Source organism: Centrocercus urophasianus, unplaced genomic scaffold (assembly GCF_019232065.1).
Source record: "Centrocercus urophasianus isolate 14NV4802_14NV808 unplaced genomic scaffold, USGS_Curo_1.0 seq_13, whole genome shotgun sequence".
NCBI classification, from domain to species: Eukaryota; Metazoa; Chordata; class Aves; order Galliformes; family Phasianidae; genus Centrocercus; species Centrocercus urophasianus.
Genome location: NW_024884475.1, coordinates 23,574,991 through 23,593,115, shown reverse-complemented (window position 1 = coordinate 23,593,115; position 18,125 = coordinate 23,574,991). Strand labels below are relative to the sequence as shown.

The window sequence follows — 18,125 nt, the reverse complement described above, 5'->3', positions numbered from 1 at the left end:
ATTGAAAGGCTGCTATCAAGTCAGTTTGGAGCCTTCTCTTCTCCAGGCTGAACAGCCTCAGCTCTTTCAGCCTGCCTTTGTAGGAGAAGTGCTCCATCCCTTAGAGCATTTCTTTGGCCCTCCTCTGGGCATATTCCAACATGTCTATGTTTCTCCTGTACTGAGGACTCCACATCTGGATGCAAGATCATTGAATCCAACTCTTGGCTCTGTAGAGGACCACCCCAAATTCAGACCACATGTCTGAGAGCAGTGTCCAAATCTTGAACTCTGGCAGGCTTGGTGCCATGATGTTGGAGAACTTATTCCGGTGCCCGACCACCCTCTTAGTGAAGAACCTTTTCTTAATCCTTAATCTTACCCTCCCTTGACACAGCTCCATGCTGTTCCCTCAGGTCCTGCTGCTTTCACCAGAGGGAAAAGATCAGTGCCTGCTCCTCCACCCCACTCATGAGAAAGCTGTAGGCTGACGTGAGACCTCTCCTCAGTCTCTTCTACTGTGTCCAGATCAGTTATAAAAACTTTAATTGGAACTCTGGGGTATCCCACAATTAACTGGTCTGCAGACAGATGTAAACCCATTTAGTATAAGCCTTTGAGCCTATCTGTCAGCCAAATGTTCATCCATTGTATTGTGTACTTGTCTAGCTGTATGCTGGACATTTTGTCCAGAAGGATACTGTGAGAGACTGTATTGAAAGCTTTACTGAAATTAACAACAGCAAAAAAAGAGAGAGATTATATCTGCTCGCTTCCCCAGGTCGAATAAATGAATAGGCTTGTCACAGAATCATGGAATCACAAGGTTGGGAATGACCTGTAAGATCATCTAGTCCAACCATCTTCTCATTACCTCTGCTACCACAAGCTAACTAAACCATATCTCGCAGCTCCTCATTCAGATGCCTCTTGAACATTGCCAGGGACAGCGACTCCACCACCTCCCTGCGTGGACCATTCCAGCACCTGACCACTCTCTGTCTTGTCACAAAAGAAAATTATGTTATTTAAGCAGGACTTTCCCCTGGTTAATCTGTACTGACTATGATCAATGACTGCATTGAGAGGTCTCCTAATAAGCCACATCCATCAGTGTCCTTGGATGAATCCCCTTGTAGCCCATAAACTTATGTGCATTTGACTGGAACAGCAAATCCTGCACGAGTTCAGCTAGGAGTTTACCATTCCCCCAGTCACGGTTCTCCATCTCGGGGGTCACAAGGTCCATCACTAGTGTTGAATACAGAGATGAAAAAGGCATTAAATGTCTCTGCTTTCTCTTTGTCCCTATTTGTGAAGTGTCAAACCTCATAAAGTAATGGACCAATGTCACCTTTGATCTTCTTTTTGCTCTTAACATACTTTAAAAATTTCTTCTTTTTGTCCCCTACAATACTGTTTGGTTTCAATTCTAAGTTATCTTTGGCTGCATGAATTTTTGTCTCTACAATGGCAAACAATGCATCTGTATTCTCCTGTTCCCTGACATTGCTTCCAATGCCTATACACTTTCCTTTTCTGACTGAGTTCTAAAAGGAGGTCCTTGCTCAGCCAACCAGGCTTTCTACCCTACTTGATTTTTGAATTACTGGAATTGCCTTTTTCTATGCTTTTAGAGGTGGCTCTTTGAATGTGACCTTTGTTTATGAACCTTAGTATATCAAAAGCAGATTCCCAGGGAACTTACTAATTATTTCTTTGAGAAGCCTGAAGTCTTCTCTTTCCATACCCTCTGTCAAAGTTTTGGTAGCAGTTTTGTAAGTCACCAAAGATTCACCAACCTCCACTACTTCATGGTCATTTTGTGTACAAGACCCTTTTTGTTTACAAACTACATGTCATCTTTCTTAGTTGGTTCCCTTAGTACCTGTACCAAGAATTTATCTGCAATGTGCGTCAAGAATTTCCTGTACCTGTTTGTGTCAGCTGCAAGATATTTCCAGTTAAAGTCTTGGAAGCTGAATTACCAATAAGGACAAAGGCAGTTGATCTAGAGATATCCTTTAATTTCTTATAGGATAATTCATTGATTATATCATCCTGGCTGGGTTTGTTCACAGAAGAGTCCCGGTACAACATCCACTTTGGTTTTTTTTTCTTCCTTAATCCTTATCCAGAGACTCTCAACAGAGTAATCAGTGATGACAAGTACCATACAGACCAACCTTCCCATTGCATACTGTGCCAACCATCTGCTTCCCTTGCCCTTCCTATCCCTTCTGAAAAGCCTATCACAGCTGTCCATCACAGCACGTGAGTTGTAGGACTCTTCCCTCCAAGTCTCCTTTATGCAATAATGTTATAGCTCTGGGACTGAATAAAAACTTCTTGCTTACTCCTCATTCTGCACGCATTAGAGTAGAAACATTTCAAATGTGCTAAAATGTACTCATGCTCAGCATACTGTGGAGCAGAAAAAAAACCTCACTAGGAATCGATCTCTCGAATCTTCCTTTGAGGAAAGTGTAGCCAAGCAGGAACCAGAAGGCCTGGCACTTTGTAACCATTCCCTGACAAAACAAAACAAAAACCCCAAATTCTGCCAGTGACACCAGCTTTAGAGTCAGGTACTGATGTGTCAAGTCTGCTTGTTTTTTCCCCAGTATCATTCTCTGCAACTGGAAGGATAAAGGAAAACACTGCTTTTGTGTGTACCTCATCCAAAATCCCTGAAGGCTCTGAAGTCTCTTTAACTAATTCAAGATGTTACAGTTGCTCTTTCTAGCTTGGCTGAGTTTGGCTGAGACTAAAGGAAAACATAAGAGGGTAAACACTGGTGATGCCAGCAGTTTCAGATCTGAACTGTTCTTACATAAGCTTCATTGTAAATTTGCATATTTTGATGAAAGAAGTTATACTTCTTTTGAATTCTGTTTTGAATTGGCTTTGTAAATTCTGCCTCAATGTTTGTCATTCTGCTCATGTTTATTTTCATAGGTGAAGAATGCTTTGCCATAAGAAAGAATAATCTTCATACATAAATATTTGAAAATTTTGAAAGCCTTATTTTCTTTCTAGCTTATGTTCCTGGTATTGTACCTGAGAAAAACTGTTAACTTCAAAATAGTTCTTTAAAAATTTAAAATAATTCTTTAAAAGTTGAAATATTATTTTCATATTTTTTTTCTTTTACTTTTGTAGGAAAAACAGAGAATTTTGAAACTAAAAATCAGAATACATTTTTTATTTGAGTTTGCTTTTATATTTCTTCTTCTAGTTAAAAATACTCAAGGGCTTTTCATTACTTTCAGTTGTCATTGGTTGTTTTGTGTTCTCTTTCATCAATCTGCTTTGATTAAAGGCTTTAGTAATTATTAATCTGACTCCTACCATTTTTATATTGAGATACAATTTAAGATCTAACTTTTTGTACAGGCTATAAAAGAGATTGAAGGGACATGTGGCGGGCAGGACTACGTCTGTATTCCCTATCTATTGTGGTGTGAAGTCAACCAGAATAGCTTTACTGGCTGAAGAAGACTATATAAATGAACCTACCCAATTTGGCCATGAGTTGGGGACTTAATCACAAACTAGAACAACAGTTGCTGGACTTAAATGATACAAATTCATTTCACTGCAAACTTGTCTGTATTTCCAAGGCATTTTGAACTTCATAATTTATGATTGCATTATATTATTTAATATACGTTATGCATATGGCCAAGTGTTTACCTTAATCCTTAAATATTACCCTATGAGTACTTTGTGAGCAATTCTTTAATTGTAAGTCCCCGCGGTATGCTGTGGGCAAGGAAGAATTTACTCTGTCTGTGCACCAAGCTTTGTAAAAAAGCTTGTGATCAAGGCTAACATGGTAACATTACTAAAATATATACTAACAGAGCCACAGCTGTGGCTTCCTCTGGTTTCAGAGTGGAGGTGGTTTCTTCTGCTTATAACATAAATCGTGAACATTTCCTTCTTAAACTGCTGGATTTTTACAACTGTACCTCTACTGGCTGAAATGGTCTGAAATGTCTATGTAGTCAATGCTTTACTCTTCATACTTAGAATAATTGTGACACCAAAGCTAAAATGCAGGTATAGTTAGATAATTATTATTCCTTTAAGCCTATCAAACATTTTTAATGATGTGTATTTCCTTATATCAGCCTACCAAATTAAATGATTTTCTATTTGTTTGGGGAAGCACTTAATTAAAAGAGCAAAAAGATTGAAATATTTTTATTTTAGATCATTCTTCAGGAAAATTCTGGTTGTATGCAAAAACATAATGGTTTCTGATTTAGTGCCAAATAAGTCAGTTAAGTAATGTTATTTTTTTTTAATTTCCTACAAAAAAAAATTCATGTAGGGAATAATTTTCTCTGATGGCAAACTTTTGCATGCGATGGCAAATCTGAAGTTCTTTAAAATTAACCTGATATATCTTAGAATTTTGTTTATTTGCAAATAGAAACAACTGAGATGTGGTTTCTCTCAGGATACACCTGAGAGAAGGAATGAATGCATCACTATCTAAGTAGAATTTACTAAGTAGAATTCGGAACATACTTAACCTTAATCTGCAAAAATAAAAATTGAACACCTGAAGGAGTATAAAACTTTTCCTTGTATAATGGCATAGCCTATATGCATAGAACAATTAATTGTCCACTAACAGAAATTATCCATATCGTAGCTTATTCTCCAGTTATGGTTTATTTGTTTTGGTCTTGATTTTTACTTTTTATTTTGTTTTATTTTAATTTTAGATTGTAATCCAATGACTGATCATCAGTGTGGAGATGGAAGATGTATAACAGCTGACTGGGTATGTGATGGTGACCATGACTGTATAGACAAATCAGATGAAATCAATTGCTGTAAGTTCTCTTAATGTCTAAATGAGTTTTTTTGTTTTTCTGTAAGAATCAAAATAAAAATCTAAGATGAGAAGTACTCCTATATACTGCTTGTAAGGCAAGATCACAAGCATGTTTGAGTCCACAATTTTGCAATTAGCTGATGATTTTTCTGGTTGCAGCAAATTGAATGTTTGTCAGTAAGGTTGAGAAGTACCAGAATGGCCCTGTGTTTCAGCTTTTTGTAAGTTACAGATTATTCTTTAGTTAATTGTGGTGTTCCTGGTAATGATAATGAATGAAAGCATGTGCTCTTTAACTGTAGGTATTTGGAGTTTGTTACAGCTTTATGGTACGCTTATATACTATTTATCATACCTTGTGTGATTTCTGTCTGCTTTAACAATGTGTAACAGCTGTATACCTGCACAAGATTTCTACAAGAATAGTGATTCAGTTTGCAAAACCAAGTATTGGAGAATCAGCTAGTGTTTTAATATGAATAAAGTTGTCATAAAGCACATGGTTATGCAGCTTTTGATTCTAGTATCTTGCTGCCTTTCAGTGCTTGGTCTTTCAATCAGTATTGTACAGTTTTGTCTAGAATCTAAGAAACTAATCTAGGTCAGGAAATATGTGGGGGGAAAAAAAAAAGGTGGCAAAATTTTTATATCCAGAAAAATGTTTTTTTTTCTCTTGAAAACAGCTGAGCCTTCATCTCAGTCTGTTGTCTGTTGCTAGTACGTGACACATACAGTTTCAGTTCTTGTAATTAAAGCTCAGCTGTAGGTTATTGAGACATGTCCTACACATGGTGAACATTGCTTAGTGACTTTTGGTACAAAGCAGCATATCAGCTCCTCCTAAATTTACTTCACTGTGATGTTCAAAATAATTGAGTCCTTTATTAATTGATGATCAGGATTCCATTTTTTTTTTCCAGCTTGTCATAGTCAGGGTCTGGTAGAGTGCAAAAATGGACAGTGCATTCCTAGTGCATTCAAGTGTGATGGAGATAATGACTGTAAAGATGGAAGTGATGAAGAAAACTGCAGTGAAAGTAAGGTTATACCTCATTTTATTCTTACTGAGCCTGCACTGTCTGTTTCCTAAAGAGCCATTAGCTAAAACTGTCTGTCAAGTAGACTTTGCCTTTCAGATAACACTTCTCAAAGCTGTCAGGCCTCTGCTTTCACAAGTTTGTTAGTCATTATTAGTCTTTACAAATATTAAAAAAATTGATAGAATTGAGGTGATATTTTTATCATAGCATTTGGTTACCTGATTGATTAGCTGTTTATTGAAATAAAGAATATGTACCCACTTTGCATGAAGTGGTTAGAAAGTGATAACCAAGGAATTTGTATCATATGGGGAGGAACCTTCTCAAGAAAATCTTATTTGCATCAGAATATGTGAGTCAAAGAAAAGAGGTTTTAGTAAATGCACTGATGTGGCTAAAAGATACTATACGGGAATTAAGTTTTCAGTATAGTGAATGACTGTATAAAAGAAAGGAAAGAAAGCTGTTTCTGAAACCCTGAAATATGATTTTCCAAATAATTCTATCATGAAATACATTTGATTGTCACGATTTTAGCATTTTAAGGCATTGTTCACATGTAATTGTCTTGATTCTGGAAAAGCTTCAAATTGCAGTTTTTCTTTCAGTGAAATAATCTTTAATGTATTTCTCTTATGACTTATTTTTAAGAAACAATGGAATTTAGATCTTTTAGAAAACTTTAATGCTTTCAGACATAGTGGTAATAGGACAGCCTATTCAAAAGATAGCTACACTACATGATTTCCTAAGCTTTATTTCCTTAGGAACCAATCTGAGAAATCCTTTCTACTCAGCTCCCTCTTGTTATATTTTGAGATCTTCCTACTCTAGTTTAAACCATTCCAAAAGAGAATCTTAGGTATACAAATTATCGTAATTCGTCTCTATAATTAGTGAAGATATAATGAAAAAAAGTCTTGCAGGAAATTTCTTTCAAGTTGGACTGTGGCAATCTAAAAACCAAGGATGAATTTTTGTCTTTATTTCTGACTGCCTAATTTCACAAAATACTCAGATGTGTTCTTTATCATTCCTGATGGAATGTTTTATTCTATAATATCTTCAAGTCTCTCTTTCTTTTGGCTGATAATGAAATGATCATTTTTAATATGAGAGAAACACATAGAAGAATGAGATAAAATGGGGAGTACAAAACTATTCAGAACATTCTTGAAGCAGACATGCTCCAACTTTTAAAATCCACCCAGCTTAAGCCTCTTAAGTTTATTTGTTCCTAGTAAAAGAGAATTTCACTGACACTTTGATGCATGATCTGGCATAGAAGTTAGTAATGTGATTCTCATTGTTTTTTGTTTCTGTGGATATTTAAGAAATTGTTAATTTTTTTTTTTTTTTTTTTTTTTTTTTTTGAGGGGATATAATGAGCAGATGTAAAATCAAAGATGCTAAATGCAGAGGACTAGAAAGATGTGATAATTATGCAGTCAATAATCTCACTGTATACTAAAAGAGTTTTCCATTTTGCATTAAATTGCAGTGCTCAAAGGTTTTTAATGTGGAAGGTTTGCTTCTTTTCCTTTATCTACTTCATGAAATGCAGAAAGCTCTGGCTGATATTTTGCAATATTCCATAAAGCAGAAATCTTCCTTTAAGCAATCACATCCTATTTTTTTCTGAGAATATATGGACTTCTTTAATTCCTTGCACAGTCCATGTAAAAGCTGGACAATTATAGTTTGTAACTTCCTTTTGCATTACATACATCTGTGCGTATGCAGTTGATTTCAGCAACTAGAGAAAATGTCTTAGAGCATATGAAGCAGAGAACTTTTTGTATTTAGTCTAAGTTAAAAACCTGAAATGTCTAACAGAAGCAGTGAAGTTAGGACTACAGTGATCTGGAATAGTCATTTTGTTACAAGCGCAACAAATATGAGAAATCAACATAGAAATGTGAATTCAAGATACTGATATATTGCCACTTGTCTGAATAAGGATAAAAGGACATTGTGTAACAGTACAAAGATATGCATATAGGGATTACAAACTAACATTGCTTTATCTATGTCCAAATGAGAAAAACAGTCTCCTTCTCTACATGCCTCAGGGAAATTAAATTTCCTTCTGAAAAGGTAAGGTATGGCATCTATTAACATTACTTCTGCCATTCATTCTGTGAAAATAGGAATCTAATATGAATGTACTCACAGCTGGTTCTGTGATTCCCTCAAAACACAGGGTAATGTGTTTATAGAAATTCATTATTGGCTGTGCTATGATCAGAAGAGTCTACATTGTAGAACAGGGAGTTTTAAGTTGTTGAGAATCTTCCATCATAGGATAAGAAGGAGATGAAACAAACTTTCAAAATGAATTTTAATGTGGAGATTCATGATAGCTGTAGCAATAAGAAGATTTTTCCTTACCTTTCAAGTTCCATTTTGCAATCAAATTCTCCTAGTCGATTGCTACAGCAGAATGTATTTGCATTATTTTGATATAAGCCATTTATGAAGGAAAGTAAGCCCAAAGAATTAGGAAAAATATAACTGCAGCATCAGTTCTTTGGGATAGCATACTGGTTTCTTCAGCATCTTCTGTATCCGCAGTGTAAGGAAGTAATAAGTGACTAATGTTCATGGCATGAATACAGTAGAAACACTAAGCAATTGTTGCAGTAAACCATTCAAAGGAGGATGAAATGATAAAATCAAAACTATTCAGTCTATGTGTACGTGAGTAATAAATTACTAATTTTGCAAGACTCATTTGGAAGAGCAAATTTAATGGCTTGGTAAGAAACTATGAGACAGACGGAAAGCCAAGAGTTTGTTAAGAAGCTAACTATCCAGGAATTTTGTTCATAAACTTTTAGAAGTACTGGTTTTGGTTATGGTAACATCCATCTTTTGGGGTATGATTTTTTTTTTCATAATTATTTTTTGTTACCAAAGATGGGCAACAAAGCTTCATCTCTGCCAATTTTTTTTTTTTTTTTTAGGATAGTTTTATTGTCCACCAAAACAATCATGAAATGAGAGAAAGATCAACTGTCTGGCACTGGAGAATAATTTCCTGAGAGCATTCTTTTAATTAGTATCTATTGTTCTCTTTGAAATCCAATTTACATAACCTTTCATGCTCTGCTGCAGGCAAGATCATGATGGATGGCTTTCGGAGCTCCATACATCTCTGTCAGGATTTGGGAATATAAGTTATCATATTGAGGACAGGGATAAAGTGACATTCAGATTGTTTTGCACACTTATCTTCCTTATTCTTCCTTACTGCACTTCAGTGCTTTAGGGTACTTATTCAACTATGTAAAAAAAAATAATAAGTTGTTAAGAGTCTCTGTATTTTCACATCACAATGCTTCAGTCTTCTTTATTAGTTTGGTACAACTTTAGAATAGTAAATTTCTATTTTTCTCAGGTCAAACCCTCTGTCAGGAGGGAGACCAGAGATGTACTTCCTGTCCTGATCCGTGTGGAACTTCTCTCTGTGAGATGAGAAACAGCCAGACAAACTGCAGTAAGTAGGTCACATGCTTCATACTGTCACTGCTTTAGGGTGTTTTAGAATATAATGAAGATGCAGGGTAGGGCACAGTAAATAATAATTTTGTTTACTATCTAACATCACAGTGTATAATGATTACCTGTTGAAAAGGGCAAGGCTGAAACAAAGGTTTCGTCATAAATCCTTGTACAAGAGATACTTCAATATTTGACATTGACATATATTTGCCTTTTGTGAATTTTTGATATATTCTTAATGAATGTTCATAGTAATACCTTTTCCTAATGCCAAATCAAGCCCATTGCTTACATAAAGAAAACAACAAATTGTGAGATAAGGATTTATGTTAAAAATACAGGAAAGCATGATATTGTGTTAGTAGTCTGAGAAGTTTCAGCCCTTTTCTCAAGGAAGAATTTTGATATTAAATCTGGCTAATCTAGTTATTCTTATGACTAATATGTTTGTAGAGGATCAGGGTATTCCACACTGTGTATCTTCCTTTCTATATCCTGTACCATACAACTCCATGCAAGCCCCTCACACCCACTGTTCACTTGCCCTTTAAACTAGGGCAGAACTTTATATTAAGAAAGATTTTTTTAAATTAAAGCTTCAATTCAGGACAGCTCAGCACATGGGCAGTGTAATCTTGCCTTCACTTACATATGAATGTGTAAATGTGTGGACATATCCTGTAATTGGTTTGTAAGCCTGAGCAATACCTATTGCAAGTTATGGGTTGGTACTGCTAGCTTGCTTGGATAATGCTGCCTATGATGTTGCTGCATTAAATTATGTAGGATCTTAGAGTAAGTTGTGTTCAAATGGACACAGAAAGAACAATTGCCCAAACTCATGATCAAAGTAGTGCCAAATAGGTAATGTTGTCCAGGATCTCATGAAGCTGAATTTCTAGTATATCCGTAGACCAAAATTCCAGAAACTTTCTTGTCAACCTCTCTGAGCATTAGGACTCCCTGATCCTCCTCTTTATCCTCTTTACCTTATGTAGAACTGGAATTCGTTGAGCTCCAAACTGTCTTTCACCTGTTATCTTGTCCCTGTACTTACAATAGTCTGGGTCCGTTTGCTTTACAACTTTCCATTAGGTAACTGTTAACAGCAACAAGATCTCCCCTTAGCCTTCTGTTTTTATGGCTGAACAGATCCTGTTTTTGCAGCTTCTGTCTTTATAGTGTGTGTTTCTAACATATGTTTCTAATCTTCTTGGTGGCACACCACTGACCTCATTCCAGTATGTCGATGTCTTTCATAAATGAGGGAGCCAAAAATCAGACATAATACTCCAGACATTCTCTCACCAATGCTGAATACAAGCAAATTACAGTTATCTTGTCATGAATAGCAGTCAGGATAATCAAGCATGTTTTTTTCCGTGGTAAATTCGTGCTGGCTGTTCCAAGTCACACTTACTTCCTTGTGAGCAGCCATCTTCTGGAAGGATTTTGCTCCATACCCTTCCTCTGTACTGAGGCTAGCCTGACTGGACTTGTATTCTCTGAATCCTCTTTCTTGCCATTCTTAAAGACAGCTATGTTTCTTGCCTTTATTTTCCAGTCTGATGCCAGGGTTTCCATGACCTTTTGAAGATGATGATAAAAACCAGTCTTTCAATGAAATTAGCCAGTGAAAATTAAGAAAAGATGATGAATACCTTGGCCATTCTTCTAATCACTAAGTTCTCTGCTCCACTGACCAGCAGACCCCCATTTTTCCCACCCTTCCTGTTACTGCCAATGTACTTAAAAGAGTTCTTCTCACTCTTTACATTTCTCAGTAGTCTCAAATTTGGCTGAGCTTTGAGATCAATCGCTGTATGCTTGGGAAATGTCTCTTCATTTATCTTCAATGTTCTATCCACTCCTTTGTCTTCTGTATATTTTTTCTTAATGTTTGAGCTCAGTCTGGAAATCCATGTTCAGCCAAGATTGATTTCTTCCTTGGTACACTCTGGAATGTTCTATTGTGCTCTGAGGAGGTCTTCCTTTAAGACCAAACCATTGTCCTTCAAGCTGATACTGACGTAGTTAAAACCACCCACAAGTACCAGGGTTTACATCCACAGGACATCCTCTAGCTCTCTAAAGGTGGATTCATTTACCACCTCTTCTTCTAGAGGGATTTGTTGCATATTCCTACTGTGGAATTTGACGTCACTTTTGCTGGCCTGTCCTCTGATCTATATCCATAATCAAATTATCCATGTGAGAGGAAGCCTTCCATGGTTACTGGAACAGTAGATTTTTTGTTTTTTTTTAAATTTACTAGTACTTTAAGAAGTACTTAGAAAATGTTATGGAATGGGAAGGAAAGTACCCATATAGCACAAAATTAATAAGAAGCCAGTTTAAAAAAAAAAAAAACAACAACAAAAAAAAACAAACCCCAAACCAACCCTTTTAATAAAAGGTAATTTAAATTTTCTTGGTTGAAATCTCAAATATCTTATTTGAATTATTTCAGTCATTTTCTCTTTCGTGTCTCACAATTTGTGGAAGATTATTCTTTGCTTCCTGAGCAGCAAACAGTATGTTGTGGAATACATATACCTGTCAGTGAGAAATACAACACTTTTAGTGGAAATACTTCCTCATCGTATTTTGGTCAGTAGTCTGTAGATCTCAACAAGAATAGTTCATAATCTGAATTAGACTTCTGGATCATTTGTCTTTTTTCCTATGCAGTCCAGTAAATATGTAACTGTTTATACAAAGTAGAACGGCTAGTGTATTTGGGAGAGATTTTTCTGGTACAACATATGAAAGTACAAAGGTCTTTTTTTCATATTACTGTTGCTTTGCTGTAAGAGTGGAGTTACTTCATCTTTGGTAAGAGATGAGAAATGCCATGGAAAAATTCCGATGGAATTTTTCATTTTTGACATAGCAATATTTTCTAACTTATATATGTCTTTTGTTGGAAAATTCCTGGATAAGCATAGGCCACACTTGCAATATTGAATATGATGAATGTTCTCAGTATGTCATAATCTCTGGTCAGTTTAGGCTGGCTTTGTAAACTGGTTACAGAGTATTTCAGCTAACAGAACAAATATGTGAAGAGATGTATGTGTGCACATAAATAAAGTAGATTCGGGATGTTTCCAGTGGTGTGAGCACCAGATGAAACACAGGACAGCCTGCCTGAATGTCAGGAGATTCAGTTCTAACTGAGCACTGGAACAGCTTGCCCAGGGAGGCTATGCAGTCTTCATCCATGATCTTCAAAAGCCATTAGATGTGATTGTTGGCAACTAGTTCTTGGTGGTCCTGCCTTGACTCATAGAACCATAAGGTTGGAAACAACCTGCAAGATCATCTAGCCTAACCATCCTCCCATTACCTTTGCTACCACAAGCTAATAAACCAGATCTCTTAGCTCCTCATCCAGATGCCTCTTAAACACTGCCAGGGACAGTGACTCCACCACCTTCCTGGGCAGTTCATTTCACTACCTGACCACTCTCTGAGAAAAAAAGTTCTTATGTCTAACCTAAACCTCCTCTGGTACAACTTGTGGCCATTTTCTCAGGTCCTGTTCGTTGCGTGGGAGAAGAGACCAAACCCCTCCTCACCACAACCTCCCTTCAGGAAGTTGTAGAGTGCAGTAAGGTCTCCTCTGAGCCTCCTCTTCTCCCAACCAAACAATCCCAGCTCCCTCAGCCGCTCCCCATAAGGCTTGTGCTCCAGACCCTCACCAGGTTTGTTGCCCTTCTCTGGACACATTCCAGGGCCTCAATGTCTTTTTTGCAGTGAGGGGCCCAAAACTGAACACAATACTCAAGGTGTAGCCTCACCAGTGATGAGTACAGAGGGATGATCACCTCCCTGCTCCTGCTGGCCACACTATTTCTAATGCAGGCCAGGATGCTGTTGCCCTCTTCGCCACCTGGGCAAAGTAGGGGTTGAATCAGATGACCTATAGAGTTCTCTCCCAACCTAAACTGTTCTGTGATTCTATGAAATATTCTGCTCACTTCTGTTGAAATTGTAGTTGGGAGAGTTTCAGACTTACTACAAGTGAACAGCACATCCTCATATCTAGTGGAACTAATTCCTGTATAGCATGTAGTGCAGTTTCATGATAAAAATATGGAGATATTAAAAATAGATATAAATACGTTAGAAAAACGTGCAATGAATTTTATCCCTTGTTCCCCAATCATTAAGTTGTACATAAATGGAGCAGCAAGATCTCTGAAACTGGATTGACATCAGAAGGAAAGGCTAACATTTGGAGTTCTTAAATTTAGTCAGATTTTCCTATGGAATGCATGTTCTGATTGTTACTTTGGCTGGTGACTATAGGGAATTGGGTGTAAGATTCAAGATAGTTTTTTCAAACCTATAATGACACTTTTGAACATGATTTGATAGAATCTTTCTAAATGCAGTGTGAAAATTTCTAATGACAATGAACACACATGAAGAGCTGTTCTACAGGGGCATTTCATAGGGCTAGATTTTATTCTTGAATTTACCTAAGCCACTATAAATGTAAGGCATAACAAAAGAAGCAGCAATGTTTGTATATTTCTACCCTTTACTCCTGAAAATATTATGTTACATAAGCTCTTGGAGCACTGCATGTAGTTTTGTGTTCATGAAAAACTGATGAGTATGTAAAATTCTGTAAACATCAAGAGAACATGTTTACTGGAGAAAAATTGAAACGTGAAGAATGAATAGATCTGAGTGCAGCCGTGTACCTTCCCACTCAGAATGTTCTATGATGCTATAAAATTTGTTGTGAAGAAAAGGAAATGACTTCCATATGGGTAGAATTTTTGACAAATGATGCCTTTAAACAGTCTTATACACTGCAAAGCTGGGACTAAGTGATTTGAGACAACATGAACAGTTAAATCTTGGCAGTATTCAAGGGTTTAGTAGGGAAAAAAAGCTGTATCCAAACTGAGCTTCATATTCCTCACATTGAAGAGGTAAGTACTAAAGAAGGTTATAATAGCAAATATCAGTTCAAGAAATACTGGCCAGTTCCTCTGTTTAGCTCAATAATTGACTGTTGAATCTTAGGCAATCTGATCACATATTGTGCTGACAACTGACATTAGCAACTGTCTGGACATTGTTTTCTGTTGTGATGGAAAATTGAAAAAAAATGTATTGCAAATTTGGGAAGAAATGCAAAATCTGTTCAATCTTTTAAATCCTAGCTATTCAGACAGTTCAGTATGTAATAACCCATCTGAAAATTGATTATTCCTATATACAGCTGTAGTTTGTGTAACCGTATGGACTGCTAGCCATTTATTTTGCCCTTGTTTATCATTCCCATTATTACTAACTATATCTTACTTGAATTAAATTATTCGCATTCAAACCCTTTTATTCAGTATTTCTGCAATTTGTCCGCATTCCTCCTTCATATATCAGAAGATTCCAAGACTGTTGCAGATCTTGGAATGCAAGATTTGGAATGCAAAATCAAAGAGAAATAATATTCTGTTTTCTATACAGATATTTTATATATAGTCTGTTTCCCTAGAAATTTTCATGATCTGACTGGAAAAAGGCCTGAGAAACCTCACCTATCCTCAGAGCTGACCGTGCTTTGATCAGAAGGTTGGACTACAGAGCTCCTTTGGTCACTTCTAAGCTTAAATACCCGATGATCCTATCATTATCGTTGATAATTGCCCTGTCAGTTTGAGACATGTAGTGTAGCACACCAGTGGGAAATGTGTTAGTGTTATTTCTTCTATAATTCACTTAAACTTGAAACATGTTTCTTAATTTTAATTTTTAAATGGTTTTATTTTTGTGAAAGGTCAGTGTGAACCAATTACTCTGGAACTCTGTATGAACTTGCCTTACAACTATACTAGCTACCCAAACTACCTGGGGCACAGGACTCAGAAGGAAGCTTCTGTCAGCTGGGAGTCTTCTCTCTTCCCAGCCTTGGTTCAGACCAACTGCTACAAGTACCTTATGTTTTTTGCCTGTACAATCTTAGTACCAAAATGTGACCCCCATACAAATCAACGGATCCCACCTTGCAGGTAGTATACTATACTTAATTTATTTCTTAACTGCCACTGTCTATCGTATTAAATTTTCTGCCTTCATTGTATATGCCAGAAATTTTGTTTTGCAGTTCGAAGGGAAGAAGTTTCTGAAGTATATAAAACAAGGAGAGGAACAGCAGTTCTATTAATTGTCAAAATGTATAGATTGGCTATTTATTATGGAGAATTTCCCACTTCAGTTTGATTAGAATTGCATTATTATGATAGATATTTAAACAGAATGAATTAATCAGATTTGGAAATTTCTTATAATACTACTTTGCATTTGTATAACACTTTATCTATGGAAAGCCAGAGCCAAATACTAATAAGAACAATAAAGACTTTAATGCATAATTAACTTTCTGAATTAGAGGATAGTTATAAAATATATTGTCAGATTAACTTTTCTTCCACCCTCAGCAATTAATATCACTGTACCTTTAAGAGTTATGTCAAAAGAGATCTGTTCCTTCTCACGCTCTGTTTCTCTCATTTCTTGGTCTGCCCTGCCCTGCCCATGTGGATCAATACTTAGTGCATTGAAACAAATCGCACTGAAAATTGCAATACATTTCCTAAGGATTCCTACCACGTAGCATTTGTTGACAAATAAATAACGTTTATTTGTCCAGTGATATATACCTTCATGTTATGAGTTGAGATTGAGACACAGGGAAATTTACTAAGATGCTGATTTATTCTCACTTAGGGACATACCAGGTGGGTGTTAATATTACATACAATGTGAAGTTAGAGACCTGGTTTGTGCAAGCTCTGTTTCAGGTTTGTGTGTTTAAAAACTTAGTCTTTATTTTTTAAAGAAATCACTATGATGTATAAAAAACATTGGACTCACTCTAATATAGAGAGACTAAAATTAAATGATAGGCTTTAGCAGCTAAATACCTAGCTAACAGATTTTAGGAAGTATTGCAATCTAGTTGAAAAATAGCAGTAGTCTTCAAATTTAAAGCATTGAACAGAAACATGAAGAGAAACTAATAAAAAACATAGAATAGTTTAGTTTGAAGAGGGCCTCTGGAAGTCCCAACTTTCTGCTCAAAGCAGGACTACCATGACATTTACATCATATTGAATATGTAACATCTCAAATCCTAGAACTGAAAGATCTTTTTTATAGCCACTACATATCTATAACGACATTTTTTAAAAAATTAGCCTTGTATTTCTTTCTCCTTCTAGAATGGAGTGATTTCACTGCTTTGTGAAGTGTACTCTTTCACTGATAGAAAAATCAAAATAATTTGATTGATCATAGAATCATTTGAGTTGGAAGGGACCTTTAAAGGGTCTCTTGTCCAACTTCCCTGTAATGAACAGTGACATCTACAGCTAAATAAGTTTGCTTAGCCCTGTCCAACATGACTTTGAATGTCTCCAGGTATGGGGCATCCACCACATCTTTGGACAGCCTGTTCCAGTGCTTCACTACCCGTATCATAAAAATCTTTTTTCTTATAATAAACCTAAATTTCCCTTCTTTTAGTTTGAATCAGTTTTCCCTTGCCCTATTACAGCAGACTGCTGAAGAATGTGTTCCCTTATTTCTCTTAATAGTCCTGCATTAGATACTGAAAGGCTACTTTTGGGTCTCCCAGGAGCCTTCTCTTCTCCAGGCTGAACAGCTCCAGCTCACATAGCCTATCTGCAGAGGACAGGTGTTCCATCCCTTGGATAATTTTTGTGGCTCTCACATCTCTCCTGTGCTGAGGAATCCACATCTGGATGCACTATTCCAGGTGTAGTCTCACCAGTGCAGAGCAAAGGAGCAGAGTCTCTTCCCTCAATCTGCTGGCTACACTTGTTTTTATTCAGCCCAGGATATTGTTGGTTTTCTGAGCAGCATTGTTGGCTCATGTCCAGGTTGCCATCCACCAATAGCCCCAAGCCCTTTTCAGCAGGACTATGCTCAATCCTTTTGCCCTCCAGATTTTATTGATAGTGTGGGGTTGCTGTGACCCAGATGCAAAGCTTTGCAGTTGGCTTTGTTGGAACCTCATGAGATCTACCTGGGTCCTCTGCTCAAGCCTGTGTAGGTCTCTCTGGATGGCATCTCATCCTTTGGACGTGTCAACTGTAACATACACTTTATCCCACTGTCAATGTCATTGAAGATATTAAAGAGAATCAGCCCCAGTAATGACCCCTGAGGGATACCACTCATCACTGATTTCCATCTGGACATTTAGCCATTGACCACCACTCTGTGGGTAAGATCTTGTAATCAGTTTTTTGTCCATCAAACAGCCCATCCATATCTGTCCAAATTGGAGGGAAGGATGTGGTGAGGGGCCATGTTAAAGGCTTTGCTGAAATCCAGATAAATGATACCAGTGGTTCTTCCCTTGTCCACTCATGCAGTTGTTGATTTGTTGACAGTATCACAACTGCAGGTTTTTTGAGATGAGTTTTGACTAAGGAGTTTAGAAAGAAAAAATTAAGTCTGTTGTCAATTTCTTTAGTTTTCCAATACTCCAAATGTGAAATTCAGTAAGAAATGTGGAAAGGATTTAAAAAGTAAAAATATTACCAATTAGCATTTTTCCCTAAAAGCGTTCCAGTAGGCTTCCATGTGCCATGGGATAAGCACTGCTTTGAAGATGACCTAAGTTTTAATTCTTTTACCACAGACTGACAACTGAATGGCAAGCTCTTGAAAAAGGCCAGTCTTGTCCAGAAATATGCAGAGAA

The 18,125-nt window shown here is 36.7% G+C and overlaps 1 protein-coding gene across 1 annotated transcript in view; it reads left to right on the top strand.

Annotated features, from left to right (window-relative positions):
* CORIN (corin, serine peptidase) overlaps positions 1-18,125 on the top strand; it is a 117,794-nt gene that overhangs the window by 70,407 nt on the left and 29,262 nt on the right. The window contains exons 8-11 of the mRNA XM_042812146.1: positions 4,719-4,829; positions 5,752-5,868; positions 9,272-9,370; positions 15,173-15,404. Coding sequence (XP_042668080.1) covers positions 4,719-4,829; positions 5,752-5,868; positions 9,272-9,370; positions 15,173-15,404 — 559 coding nt within the window. The remainder of the gene's footprint in view (positions 1-4,718; positions 4,830-5,751; positions 5,869-9,271; positions 9,371-15,172; positions 15,405-18,125) is intronic.